At 39.3% G+C, this 13779-nt stretch overlaps 1 protein-coding gene across 5 annotated transcripts in view; it reads right to left on the reverse strand.

Moving 5' to 3' along the window:
- Positions 1-13779, reverse strand: part of PDLIM5 (PDZ and LIM domain 5) — a 197222-nt gene that overhangs the window by 14881 nt on the left and 168562 nt on the right. For all 5 annotated transcript variants that reach the window (XM_046657497.1, XM_046657502.1, XM_046657501.1 and 2 more), the window contains one exon: positions 9593-9767. In XM_046657497.1, coding sequence (XP_046513453.1) covers positions 9593-9767 — 175 coding nt within the window. The remainder of the gene's footprint in view (positions 1-9592; positions 9768-13779) is intronic.

Here is a 13779-nt window from a genome sequence, read left to right on the forward strand (position 1 = left end):
ATAAGACAAGTGGGATATAATTTCACCTTGGCAAGACTAACATCACACATTCCTCCAAATATTTTTAAAAAGTTCACTCATCAACTGGACAAATATTTACTAAATGCAGTGATATGTGCCAGGCACTGTTCTAGGAGCAGAGAACGTGGCAAGAAACAAAGGCAGAAAAAGCCGTGCACACGTGGAACTTACATTCTAGTATGCGGGAGAGAAACAACCAATAAGAGAAATGAATAAAGTATCTGGTATGTTAGAGGTCAAGTGCTGGGGAGAAAAATGAAGCAGACAGGGGAGATGGGGCGACTGCAGGGGGAGGGGTGGGAGGATTTAAATAGGGTGGCCAGGGACCCCCTTGATATTTGAGTAAGGATCTGAAGGAGGTGAAGGTGAGCTCTGCGTAAACCTAGGGGAAGAGAATCCGGGAAAAGGGAACAGCAAGTGAAGGGGCCTGATGAAGGGGACCGGGGTATTCAAGAACCAGCAAGAAGGCCAGTGTGTCTGGAGTAGAGGGACCAAGGGAGAAATGAGCCAGCAATAAGAAGAAAGAAATAAGGAGGTGGGGGGAGGGGAACTGTGCAGGGCCTTTAGGCCATTGTGAGGATTCTGGCTTCTACCAAAAGCGAAGCCATTATAGCATTTCAAGCAAAAGAGTAACACGATCTGATTTATGTTTTATTGGGATTACTCTAGCTACTGTGTTGATAATAGACAGGGAGAGGGCAAAGGCAGAAGCAGATAGATTAGTTAGGAAACTACTCCATTATCCCAGGTGAGAAATGACAGTGGCTTGGATTGGGGTGGCAGTCTTAGAAACAGTGAGAAGTGTTCAAATTCTGGATGTATCTACAAGTTTAGAGCCAAAAGGATGTGCTGATAGATCACATGAGGTCTGAGCAATTGAGAAAATAGAGCTACCACTAACCGAGAAGGGGAAGACAGGGAGAAGAGAAGGTTTGGTAAGTAGAGTTCTAATATGGCCCCCAAGATTCCTGCCCAGTGTGTACATGGGCTGTGTAATTCCCTCCCCTTGAACCTGGGTGGGACCTGTGAATATGATGGGATATCACTCTGTGATTAGATTACTTCACGTGGCAAAAAGGGCTATGCAGATGTAACTGAGTTCCCTAATCAGCTGACACTGAGTTAATCAAGATGTAAGTTAGCAAAAGTGAGGCCATCTTGTTTTGCTACATGGCCCCAGCCCTGTGTGACAACTCGCTGCTCTGCACGTACTTTAAAAAATTCCCATGCTCTCCTGATTTATGGCCTCCACTTACGTATGTACTCCCTGATACCTGGATAAATTAAAACTTTGTTCTATGAGTTTCTCTCCAGGAACAGGCTGACCACAGGTGGGAAACACACCTACAACGTATCCATCACAGCTGACAGAAGAATAGAACAATGTGATTCCTGGAGCCAGCGATGCCTGGAGCCCAACATCCTTGAAGCCCCTCTTCATTGCCCATCTTCCCTATAACTGCCTCAAGATTCTGTAAACCTTGAAGACAGGTTTTGAGTCATTAGTTATCTGTCTTCCAATTAGCTGGCTAATCTAATTAAACTTCCTTTCTCAATCTCCAACTTATTGTGATTAATTGGCTCAGATCACAGTGAGCAGAGTGAGCTGCTGCTCAGTATCAAAGAGAGATTATCCTAGATGGGCCCTGGATTTACCAGGTGAGCCCTAAGATAGCTAAAAAGCAACAGCAGACGCTCCCCTGCTGGCCGAGGAACAAAGCAGTCATGTTGTGAACTCCCTAAGGTGGGGTGGACTCTGGAAGCTGAGGGCCTCAGACCTACAGCTGTAAGGAACTGAATTTGGCCAACAACCTAACTGAGCTTGGAAGAGGGGACCCTGACCTCTAGACGAGAACTGCAGCTCAGCTGACACTGGATTTCACCTGGGCAGATGCTGAGCAAAGGATTCAGCTAAGCCATGCCCAGACTTGTGACCCATAGAAACTGTGAGAGAATAACTTGTGTTGTTTTTAGTCATCTGAGTCTTCTTCTTTTCTTTACTTTAGCTACAGATTTGTTTAACCTTGCTGATCTTCTAAAAAAAAAACCAACTTTTGATTTCATTGAGTTTTTTATTTAAAAAAAATTCTCTATTTCATTGATTTCTTCTGTAATCTTTATTATTGCCTTCCTTCTGCTTGCTTTAGGTTTAGTTTGCTCTTCTTTTTCTGGTGTCTTAAAATGGAAGGTTATGTATTGATTTGAGATAATTTTCTTCTTTAATACAGACAGTCGCAGCTATAAATTTCCCTCTAAGCACTGCTTTAGCTGCACTGAATGTTTTGCTGTATGTTTTCATTTTCATTCATCTGGAAGTATTTTCTGATTTCCCTTGTGATGTCTTCTCTGACCCATTGGTTATTTAGGAGTGTACTGTTTAATTTCTACTTATTTGTGAATTTCTCGCATTTTCTTCTGTTATCAATTTCTAATGTCATTCCATTCTTGTCAGAGAACATACTTTGTATGACTTCAGTCCTTTTACATTTATTGAATCTTGTTTTATGGCTTAATATATGGTCTATCCTGGAGAGAATGTTCCAGGTGCACTTAAGAAGAATATATATTCTCCTCTTGTTAGATAGGCTGTTCTATTGATGTCTGTCAAGTCTATTTAGTATATAGTGTTGTTCAAGGCTTCTAATTCTTGTTGACTTTCTGTGTAGGCCTTACATCCATTACTGAAAATGGTGTACTGAAGTTTCCAACTATTATTATTGAATTGTCTATGTTGTTCCCTTCTGTTCTGCCAGTTTTTGCTTCACGTATTTTGAGGCTCTGTTGTTAGATGAATGTATGTTTATAATTGTTATACCTCCTTGATGGGTTGAATTTATCACTATAAAATGTCCTTCTTTGTCTCTAGTAACAAGTCTTTTCTTAACACCTATTTTATCTGATTAGTACAGTCACTCCAGCTCTCTTGTGGTTACTATTTGTATGATAAATCTTCTTCTATACTTTTACTATTTGTATATTTTAATTTAAAAGTGTGGTCTGTTATAGGCAGCATATAGTCAGATGATGATTTTATCTACTTTGCCACCCACTGTCTTTTAATTAGAGTGTTTAATCTATTTACATTTAATGTAATTACTGATAAGGTAGGATTTACAAGTGCCATTTTGTTGTTTTCTCTATGTTGTGCCTTTTTTTTTTTGAGGAAGGTTAGCCCTGAGCGAACATCTGCCCCCAATCCTCCTCTTTTTGCTGAGGAAGACTGGCCCTGAGCTAACATCTGTGCCCATCTTCCTCTATTTTATATGTGGGACGCCTGCCACAGTGTGGCTTGATAAGCAGTGTGTAGGTCTGCACCTGGACTCTCAACTGGTGAACCCCAGGCCACCAAAGCAGAATGTGTGAACTTAACCACTGCGCCACCAGGCTGACCCTTATGTCATATGTCTTTTTTGTTCCCTTTCCTACATGAAAGAATGAAAGAGGAATCAAGGTCATCGGCTGACAGTGAGGACAGGAAAGGAGGTATTGGAAGTTTAAGGAGAAAGGAGAAGATATGAAATGGCTTTCTGGGAGAGTGGGAAAGTAAACGTACTAGAGAACTTTTGTCACTATTAAGAACACACCTGAGATTAACAGTCAAGAATTTAAAGTGACACTGATTAGTATGGTTGTGGGTTCCCTCCAGCACATCCTTCAGTTCAGGTGTGGGCAGAGTAGACCAACAGTTGATGTTATCCAGGCTAGTGATTTAGTTAAGTGAATACGGTGAGAGATGGGCAAAGGAATCGAGGATGTATACAAAGGAGTGAGTATTAATTATAATGACTGACTATGGAATTCAGACTGGATAAAAAGGGAAGGGAGGATACTAGGACCTGAGAGACAGTGAAAAGGTATTTGGATCAATGAATTAGAAGTTGCTGGGAGGTGGGAGGTGGGGGGTGGTCAAAGGATTGCTGGACTTGAGGTAATAGAGAAAGAGCGAAAATACAGGTGATAGTTCTTGAAGTAAGTGGGATGCTTAAAAATGAGATTATGGAGGAACTCTAGTTAACGGTAAAGATAAGATCTAGGGTATGACTGAAATTCGGTGGCTGAAGTCGGCTAGAGGGATCACTAAAGTAGAAGATGTCAGGAAATTAAGAGACCTGGCTACTAAAAGAATAATATATATAGATCACCAAAATGGATTTCCATTATTAACATATTTTCCTGAGGCAAGACTGATTTTTCAACTTTACAACTGTGACAATTTAGAACCCTATAGATATAGATACTTTTCCTAAGTACCATGATTCAGGACTCCTTACTAGGGACATAAGGGTCGTACATATATATTTCTTATATTGCTATAAGGGTAGTATGTACCGCTCAGGTACTGACATTATTGTGTTAGGGTTATCTGTGCCAGGGCTTTAACTTCTCTATCAGATGACAAAATACACATGAAAACAGGTACGACAACTTGCACATAAGTTTTCTTTTTTCTTTACTATTTATTTTGTTTATTGAGATATAATTGACATATAACATCGCATAAGTTTAAGGTGTACAATTTGTTGGTTTGATACGTTTATATATTGTAATATGACTACTGTCTCAGTATTAGCTAATAACACTTGCTAAGTTTTCAAGGGACTTTTGTTGTATAAAAGTGTTGTTTTATAAGTAGACTATTGAACCTTAATTGTTTGCCATTCCTTTCAAACAAAAGAAACTGGTTGTTGAAGCTGGATAATCCCCTCTCCCCTTCGCACCAATAGGATTCTGGATCTATCTTATCAGATTTACCATGTTGACATGGTCGTTGATTTGCCTGTTTGTATTTTTTACTGGAGTGTTTAACTGTATTAGTTTGTTGGGCTGCCTTCACAAAGTACCACAGCAGGGGTGGCTTAAACAACAGGAATTAGTTTTTTCACAATTTTGGAGGTTAGACGTCTAAGATCAAGGTGTCGGCAGGGTTAACTTCTAAAGCCTCTCCCCTTGGCTTAGAGCCGGCCATCTATGGGCGTCTGTGTCCTAATCTCCTCCTTCTTATAAGGACATCAATCATATTGGGTTAGGGTCTGCCCTAATGACTTCACTTTACCTCTTTAAAGACCCTATCTCTAAATATAGTCACATTCTGAGGTTCTGGGGGTTACGTCTTGAACCCTATCAAATTCAATATGAATTTCGGCAGAGGCCACAATTCAGTCCATAATATGGACTAAGCTAAAGGAACATGTTTGTGATTTCTATATCAGTGGTGCCTAAAAGTGGTGGCACACAAAATACCCAATGAATGTTGCTTATAAAATGACTATATTTCTACATTAGATAAGAAACCGGAAAAGTGAACCCCAGGCTATCTATATGAGTCTAAGAATGCGTGCATGTGGTACAAAGTCATTTTGGCGGGGAGGTAAGAACCTTTAATTGTTCAACCTATCTATTATTTACTCTCGTCTTTCTCACTTATATATGTTCAAACACTATGAAGAAAAGTACACTGCTACACTCTTAAGTTAAGGCAGGTCTCCTTAAGCTGTTTTTTCTCCCTGATTTAATACAGTAGCATATATGATTATGTGTATACATCTTTATAGTAGTTATGTATAGTATACATATTAATATATCTTGGTGTCTATTTTCTTTACACAAAATTAGAACCATACTTTATTTAGAGTTCTGTACTTCTTTTTTTTCATCTTAATATAATACTATAAACATTTTCTTAAATAGTTATAGTTCAAAGCATGAATAAAATTTAAAGTTAGATCTGGGCTCAAATTCAGGTTCTCTCATTTACTATCTATGTGACTTCTGGCAAATACGTAACTTCTCTGTCCTAAGTTTTCTCATCTGTGCAATTAAGGCAATAACAGCAATGGTCTCACAGAGTTATTATGAGAATTCAGGAAAAATTCTTAGGGTAACATTCGGCATATGCTAAGAACACATTAAACAATTATTATTACTATCTGAAAAGAGGATCTTAATGGCACTATAATATTACATCACATAGATGCTGAAGGTTTATGTTCATTCGCATTTTCCACTACAGTAAATCTGAAACCTTGCTCTACGTCCTGCTCATAAGTCTTGGTCTGCGTCTTTGGTTGTTTCCTTGAATTCAGGAGCTAACATAGTAAGCCAAGAAAGCTTTTGTTTTCGAGTAAAATCTTAACCAGAAGGGAAAATAAAACCTATTAATAAAAGAGCGCTCAGAGATTGAAGTGGATGGTGAGACAGACAAAAAACTCTGAGGCCTCTCCTTGGGGTAACGGAGATGGCTCTGCTTAGGAGCAAAGTTTGAAAATCACTGAGCAAGAAACAAATCAATAATGTTAAAATTCCCTCTCACTGGATTAAACAATGGGTTGACTGCAATTGTTCTGATGCTGTGCTGCAGGCAAAGACGGAATAATAGGATTGTGGCTATTTTTTTAAAGCAGTCTATATCTAAGAAGAAACTCGAGCACCATAAATTCTTTCTGTCTTTCACAAAGATGATAAGAAGCTAAATGTGAATGGCGCATTTAACTCCAAGTAATACAAGTGGTCAATAGATTTTAATGCCACTAGACGTAACAGTCAAGAAATAAGCTAGAGTTTTGATAAGCCCATTCTATAAGGGACACTAAAATGTGGTTTTGGCTATATTAGCCTGATTTTCTATTTCCCTTTATACCAGCACTCCAACAGTCAGTCCATTCATGAATATAAAGGTCAAAGGCACGGTACTTCCATCATAAACGGACTGGAAATGTTCCAAAGCAACCTTAATCAAGGCTTCAGTAAAATTTCCTAAAATTTAACACCCTATCCATATGTAAAAGCAACTAATCCAAGTAATGCCTAAACAATACAATTTAGGCAAAACACGTATAATCTTTTCGAGGTTCAAATAAACCAAAAAATTTTAAACATTAGATCCAAATAAAATGATGTGTATAATTTTAAGCTAAATATGTTCTATAAGAGATATCTAGTTCAGTATTAATGTTGAGTGATTTAGGTTTCCGAGGTTTTCCAAAAACAATTAACTTTGTTAAAACAAACAAAATCCACCAAAATGGATTTCCCTTTTTAATATATTTTCTTTAGAAATGTTTTTGAAAATTTTAAATATTTAGAAAATAAATACAAAATAAAACAATATAAATTACAAACAAATAAATTATAAAGGAATCTTAAACTTCTCAGAGTTTGCCAGGTTGCAGTATTCTATATTCAAACTATCAAGCCTGCAACTGCAGCTTGTTTTTAAAACAGGTGTCCAAGAGAATGTCACTTGATCTAAGGCTCCCTGCTCTGGTAAGTGATACTGAAAACCGAGGCCAAGAACTAGAATTATACTTTGATGAGGTCTGTGAACTGACCACAATCTATTCAAGCTGCGGTAGCACTTGAGCACCAAGCAAATGCGCACGTTAATTACTGTTATATGAGCTTGACATGAACTAATACCTGGTCCTATTAACTTCCCTAGGAGATGAAGCTTTAACGCTTAACTGATAACAAGTGCTGGTATAATCCAGACAATATAAAATTTAACAGATGAGGGGGCAGAAAGTGATGGCCATTCATGTTGTTAACATAATATATATTTATTTCACATGGCAGGAAGATGATGCATTAAAATTACATCCTGGTCTAGCATTAAAACTGAAACCAAGGAAGGTATGGGTGGGGAATGTAATTTCTGTTTTGATCTTCATATTTTCTTCATACTAAGTTTTTCAGATGTGCTGTAGTGATTACAGGATGTTACAGAATTTGATAATCACACAACAAGAAGAAATCAGCAACTTATACAGTTTGACGCTTTGTTAACCCATCCAGTAATTACTTGCTTACAACAGCACACAAATAGCAGCCGTGAATCCTGTCTTCATAACGGCGTTTTTATCCAGAATATTTTATCCCTAAATACCAGTCTAGGTAACCAAAGTGCCCTAACTTACAGAAACATGTTACAAGTCAGAGCTTTTACTTTATTAACATTAAACTTAAAAAATACAGTTAGTAACTAAAAACATTGTTTCGCTTTGGGGACAAAGCAATACCACACTAGATTTTCTAACAGTTTAAATATTTCTGTGAGGCAGTAACCCTAAAGTAGTACTGTCCAGAAAATGACTCTAGCCAAATCGATACTATGGCCTGAACGATGGCAAGTCCGGAGTCACGTGTGATCTCTTCAAGTCACACGCTCACCGAGCGCCTTCTGGGTGCTGGACACTGCACTCGACTCTGAAACCTCTACTGACTCTCTCCTTCTCCCCATAACCACCATCACTAGCCCCAGCGCCACTGGCTAGCTCTTACCAAGCAGGTACTCACTGAGGAAAACACAACAGAAGTGAAAAACAACAGCTTGCAAAATACGATATCACGATTCCATTTCTGTAAAACATCTGTCCTTCTGTGTGTGTGTTTTCAAGTGTGAACTAAAATATTAACAGCAGTTATCTGGGGAGGTGAAATTATGAATGAACTTTTATTTTTGCTTTCTGTTTTTCTATATTTTTGAAACATCACAATGAACATGGACTACCTTTAAAATACAAAAGCTATTTTATTTGTAATCACGTACTGTGTGCTGTATTCTTGACACATTTATTATTTAATGGTTAAGGAGGAGAGTATTTATGTCTGGTTCTTAAATAAGGTAGTGAGGCTTGTCTCCATTTTGAGTATTAACTAGAAACATTATCCTAGACAATAATTATGTAACAGAGGCAGGGAAAATGCAAGCAAGTCTCAACCTCATTCAACTTTAGGGAAGCCATTGTTTCAACCATTTCAAAACAGGATAAATTAAAAATGAGGAGAGAGCTTGAGCAGTCATTTCAACCGATCATTTGTCACTGCCAACAAAGCCACTCACCAAGAGGCAACAAGGTCCTGCTGGGGGGCTCCCTGGAGCCAACACCCACACCTCTACCTCCTAATGGTTTAAAAGCCACTTATTAAGAAATGCTCAGAGATTTAGTAAATGCCAGGATAGTACACTCATTTAAGATCTCTGGGCCTTTTTTCTTTCTTGGAATTTAAGAGACAATAAAATAGATTTGGATAAAAAACATTTTAAAGAAGCAGGTTATGACCGATCTAAAATTTAAAGCATTTATGAATAGATCTGAAGGTAATTATATCTCTCAGTGCTTAGGTATTTGAAAATCCAATTTCTTTTCTCTAGGGCTCAAAGTTCTTTATTTTATGTCACTAGTCATTTTTCATCTGAATGAAAGTCCTCACTTTTATAATTTGTAGAATAATGAAGTTCAGATAAATGATCCTAAGGGTCCCTTCAAGTCTTAAAATTTTATTCTCTGAAGGGCCACATTAATCATTATTTTTCCTTAGTTCTGATAGGAATTAATAACTGACAAAATGGGCATTTTTAGTTTTATTTTCACAGAGCTCAGAATTACTTTTCATTAAAATAGATTCTAACAAATCTATATATTCATATTTATCTATTTCAGTAATAACTATTACATAGAAATATGGCCAAGAATATTTTCACTAAGAAAATTTCAAATCTTTCAGAATATTAAAAAGAAATCCATACTGGTATTAAGTACTTTCAAGAAAATTTCAAAAACAAACAACCAACCTGATGACCTGGTTGCAGTGGGCGCACATTGGGGTCCGCTTCCCAGCTGGAATGTGCTCGGCTCTCTGCACTAAAGTATCCTGGTCGCCTGGCTGGGGCTGCCCCCCTGCTGAGCTGGCTGGTGCCCCTGCTCCTGAGGAAGTCGCACTGTTTGAGATTCTTCCAGTGGAAGGTGCTGGGGTTAAAATACAGAAGGATCAGAACGAGAATAAGCCAAATATAAACTTTTTCTAATAATCAAATGATAATACTACTTAAAAAAATAATCTATTCACTTGCTTATATACTCACTCACTCACATTTATAGAGAGGTTATGTACCAAACACTGGACTGTGACTACAGAAATAATTAGAAAAGAAAATCCAGGATTACCACACAGTGAAAGAGACACGACAGCCGACTGCACAGGGTTGTAGGAAAAGCAGAGTCACCTCTGCTTCCAAGAGGAGGTGTGGTTACAGCGAACATCGACAGTGAGGCCCTTCCAGTCATCCAGACACCTCGGCTAACCATTAACTAGATTTAACTCCAAATACTTCACAGGCACATTAGAAATCTCAGTGTGTTGAAGATAACAAAACCAAAAACGAACTCACTGTACTTCTTTCTCTTCCGTATTCTCTCAGTAGACTGAAATCAGTCACCAGTCATGACGAGAGCTCCCTGAGAATCACCTTAGGGCCTCGCGTCCCCCACCGGATGGTACAACGGATCCTGCTGATTTTACATCAGAGTTCCTGATTGCGCCCCCCACCTCCATTCCCGCACTACTGTCCTGGTTTAGATCCTCAATATCTCCCACCTGGACTAACTGCCAAACGTCTAGTCCTCCTTAAATTCATCCTCCCAGCTGCCACCTAGGACTGAAATCTTAGCCAACCACAACTCTGCATAAACCATTTCAAGGATCTTCCTCTTCTTTAACCATAGAATGCAGTCCACGCTTCTGAGCGCTGCATCCAGGTCCGTCCCGTGGTCTCTGCCTGGCCCCAGCTTCCTCTTGCACCGCTCTCGGCCTCTCTCTGTATGTGACAGCAATACCAGACTGCCTCACTTTTTCCTGTGACTGCGCCTGTCTAGGCGCAGGCTGTCATCACTGTCATTTCTCTACCCTTCTTCCTATTTACCTAGTAACCACTACTTATTGTTTATGATTCAGCCCAGAAGTCCACTGCTCCAAAAATCCTCCCTAAACCACCTTTCCCCACTGTACCCTCCACATAATCCACATTAAATGTTTCTCCGTGTCCACGTTCTCATAATTTTCTCTGCATGACTTTATTATTGCTTTTACAACATATATGTATCTTTTCCTCTCCAACTAGATAGAAAGCTCCCTGAGGGCAGGAACTATGTCTTATTCATTACCCTAGAACTAATACAGTATCTGAAATGAATAAATAAACTGGAATCAACACATTAATGAATGAATGTGAAAACTGTGAGGGATGGAAACCAATGGAAGGCCTGCTCCTTACCCATAGGCAATTAAAATGCAAGGGAAGAAAAAGACACTGAAAAGGTTTAAAAGGAACAACTTTTAAGAAAAGCATATAAATAAATAAACACAGTGTCTGTCTGTCTGTGTGCATATTGACAGGATACATATTAAAGTTGTGGTTAGAACTGGATAGGATTAATTAGGAAAACTGAAAGGATAACTCTCCCTCACCGGAAGAAAGCCTGTTTGTAATGATGTGCAATTACAGATCCAGAAACCCCGTTTATAAACACAGCACATCTCCTACAGTGCTCCGCCCGGCACTTGAGCTGTTAAACAGCACTTTACAGGCCAGGGAGCCTACTATTACCCATGCTTCCAGTGAGTCAACTGGACTAGGAACATGGTTTCATTCTCTTGGACTCACATTTTCCCTTATAGAAATGGGAAAGAAAATCACTGTAATAATTCACTTTGCACATTCTCTTCCTTGTTACCTCAGCACAGCACAACTGCCTCCTCTGTGAGCCTTCAATTTCTATCTCCAGGCCTGAGTTCCCTCGGAGCGCCTGATATGCATTTTTCAATGCCAAAACCTGTTCCTGTCTTTAAATTCAAGACATGCAAAACGGATTTCACCTTCTTGCACACACTACCAGCTCCTCCTAAGAATTCCTATAGGTTTGGATTCTCACACGTACTCAGGCACAGCCCTCTGCCTCCTACAGCCCTGACAGTTAGTCCCCAGATGCTAACACCTGTTTCACTGTAAATGTTTCCAAGGTCTGTCCCTTCTTTTTAATCCAAACCCACGCTCTATCCTTTGAGTCCTGGTCTTGAATCCCTCAAGCCTGGACAGCTACAAGTCTCCAAACCAGCCTCTCTGCTGCCTGTCTCTTTTTCAACCTATTCTGCTAGATTCCTTTTCCAAATACACTACTCTGGTCCTATTTGCTTGCTTGTAAAGCTTCCGTAACTCCCCACTGCAAACTAGACGCAGTCCTGACAGTCCAGTTCCTCAGTGAGTGCACCCTAATCTTCGCTAAAGCCTTGTCTTTGATGCTCACCTACATCCCTGTCCTCATCAACATACTCGATTGTACTTATTTAATATTTAATTTGGGCATCACTATCTGAAGGCACTATTCTCAGATCCTTACAACAGCTCTATGATTTAGGCATGATTAGCACCATTTTTTACTCTATCTGAGGCAAAGAGAGGTTAAGAAATCAGCCCAACGACACACAGCAAATAAAGGGCAATCCTGAACCCAGGCAGTCTGGCTCCAGAGTCTGTGCTCCTAAACGCTATGCCATAGTCTACTCACTGTCTCTTGGACATGCCATGCCAGACCCTACTTCCATGACCCTCAGCCAATGAAACGTCCCTTTCTCCACTACCAGTCATAGTTTTCCCATTCTGCAAGGCTCACGGGAGGTCCGTTCTTTTCCCCAGCATCTCTGAGCATCCCAGCCAGAAGTGTTCTCTCGCTCCTTTTAACATCTATAACAAGTCCGCCTGTATAATTTACTTGGTATTTATCAATATCCTGTAGTATCTTTTCCTTCCTAAGTCAATGATAAACTCTTAAAAAATGAGGACCGACTACATACTTCTTTCTACCCACTACCAGAAAACTGCCTTTACAAATAGAAAGCAAAAAATTAATATTTAATCAAATAAATGAAAGAGAATGTTCCAAATCACTTTCATTTTGCCTTTTTAAAGAACACTGTTAAGACAGATATTTTAAAAATGTGGATTAGCTTCAGGATTTCAAACAGTGGGAAAGTTACCAATTGAAAAATCTGAAAATCAGACCTCAAAGGAGTCAAACCCTTTCATCTACCATATGCCTTTATTTTATCACATTATCTATGCATAAGCCCTAAAGTACTGAGTCACTGAGACATTTTTAGCAATAAAAGAGCATAGTAATTCTCCATCAGTCATTGTAAAATGGGACATAATCCATCTGGTCCGTGCCTCAAGGAGAAGGTACCTGGGGAATGAACTTATTTAACATGAGAAGTCATTCTTAACCACGAAACATGTGACTGTGTCTTAAACACATAGAAAAAGACTCTAAACTTGCTGCTGTTCCTTTCTTGGGAAGAAAAACCTTGCTTTCTGTTACGGCCCCATTTTAACCACTTTGGATAAGACAGAAATTCTCACACCTCCGTTTTGTTGCTGTGTTGCTAGCACGTTGGCCCGCACACAACGCTACACAAGCCCTGCTAATTACCAGGCCCGGGACGCTGCCAAGGCACAGTTATTTCCCGAATGAACACAGTGACGCTTCACTTCTTCAGACTGAATTTCTCACTACTCGAGCACAGCAACGGGTGACTTTTGAGCCGTCAGGTGCCAAGCCTGGGCCTCTGCTCGCCTGGCTTACTGGGAAAGGGAGGTGTGAGAAGGTGAGGTCTGGGGAGAGAGGAAGCATCACACTTTGAGCCCTGCTTCCTTCATAATTCTGTGGAGAACTGCACTCCCAGACGGAGAAAAACAGTCTTGCCTGGGCAGTACAGAGACCAAATGCTCCAAATTTACAGAACTCAGCATAAAAATCACTTCTGTAGAAAAAAACATACATCTCTTTAGAGACGGCAGTTTGCAGATGATAATCTACTTATTTGTAAGAAAAAATAGTTTTTTCTTTTAATTTCTAGTAGAATTATTGAATAGGAGCACTGAATTAGCCCCATTTCATAACCTAGGAATCTAAGTCACAAAAAATT

This window comes from Equus quagga, chromosome 3 (assembly GCF_021613505.1).
Source record: "Equus quagga isolate Etosha38 chromosome 3, UCLA_HA_Equagga_1.0, whole genome shotgun sequence".
Classification (NCBI taxonomy): Eukaryota; Metazoa; Chordata; class Mammalia; order Perissodactyla; family Equidae; genus Equus; species Equus quagga.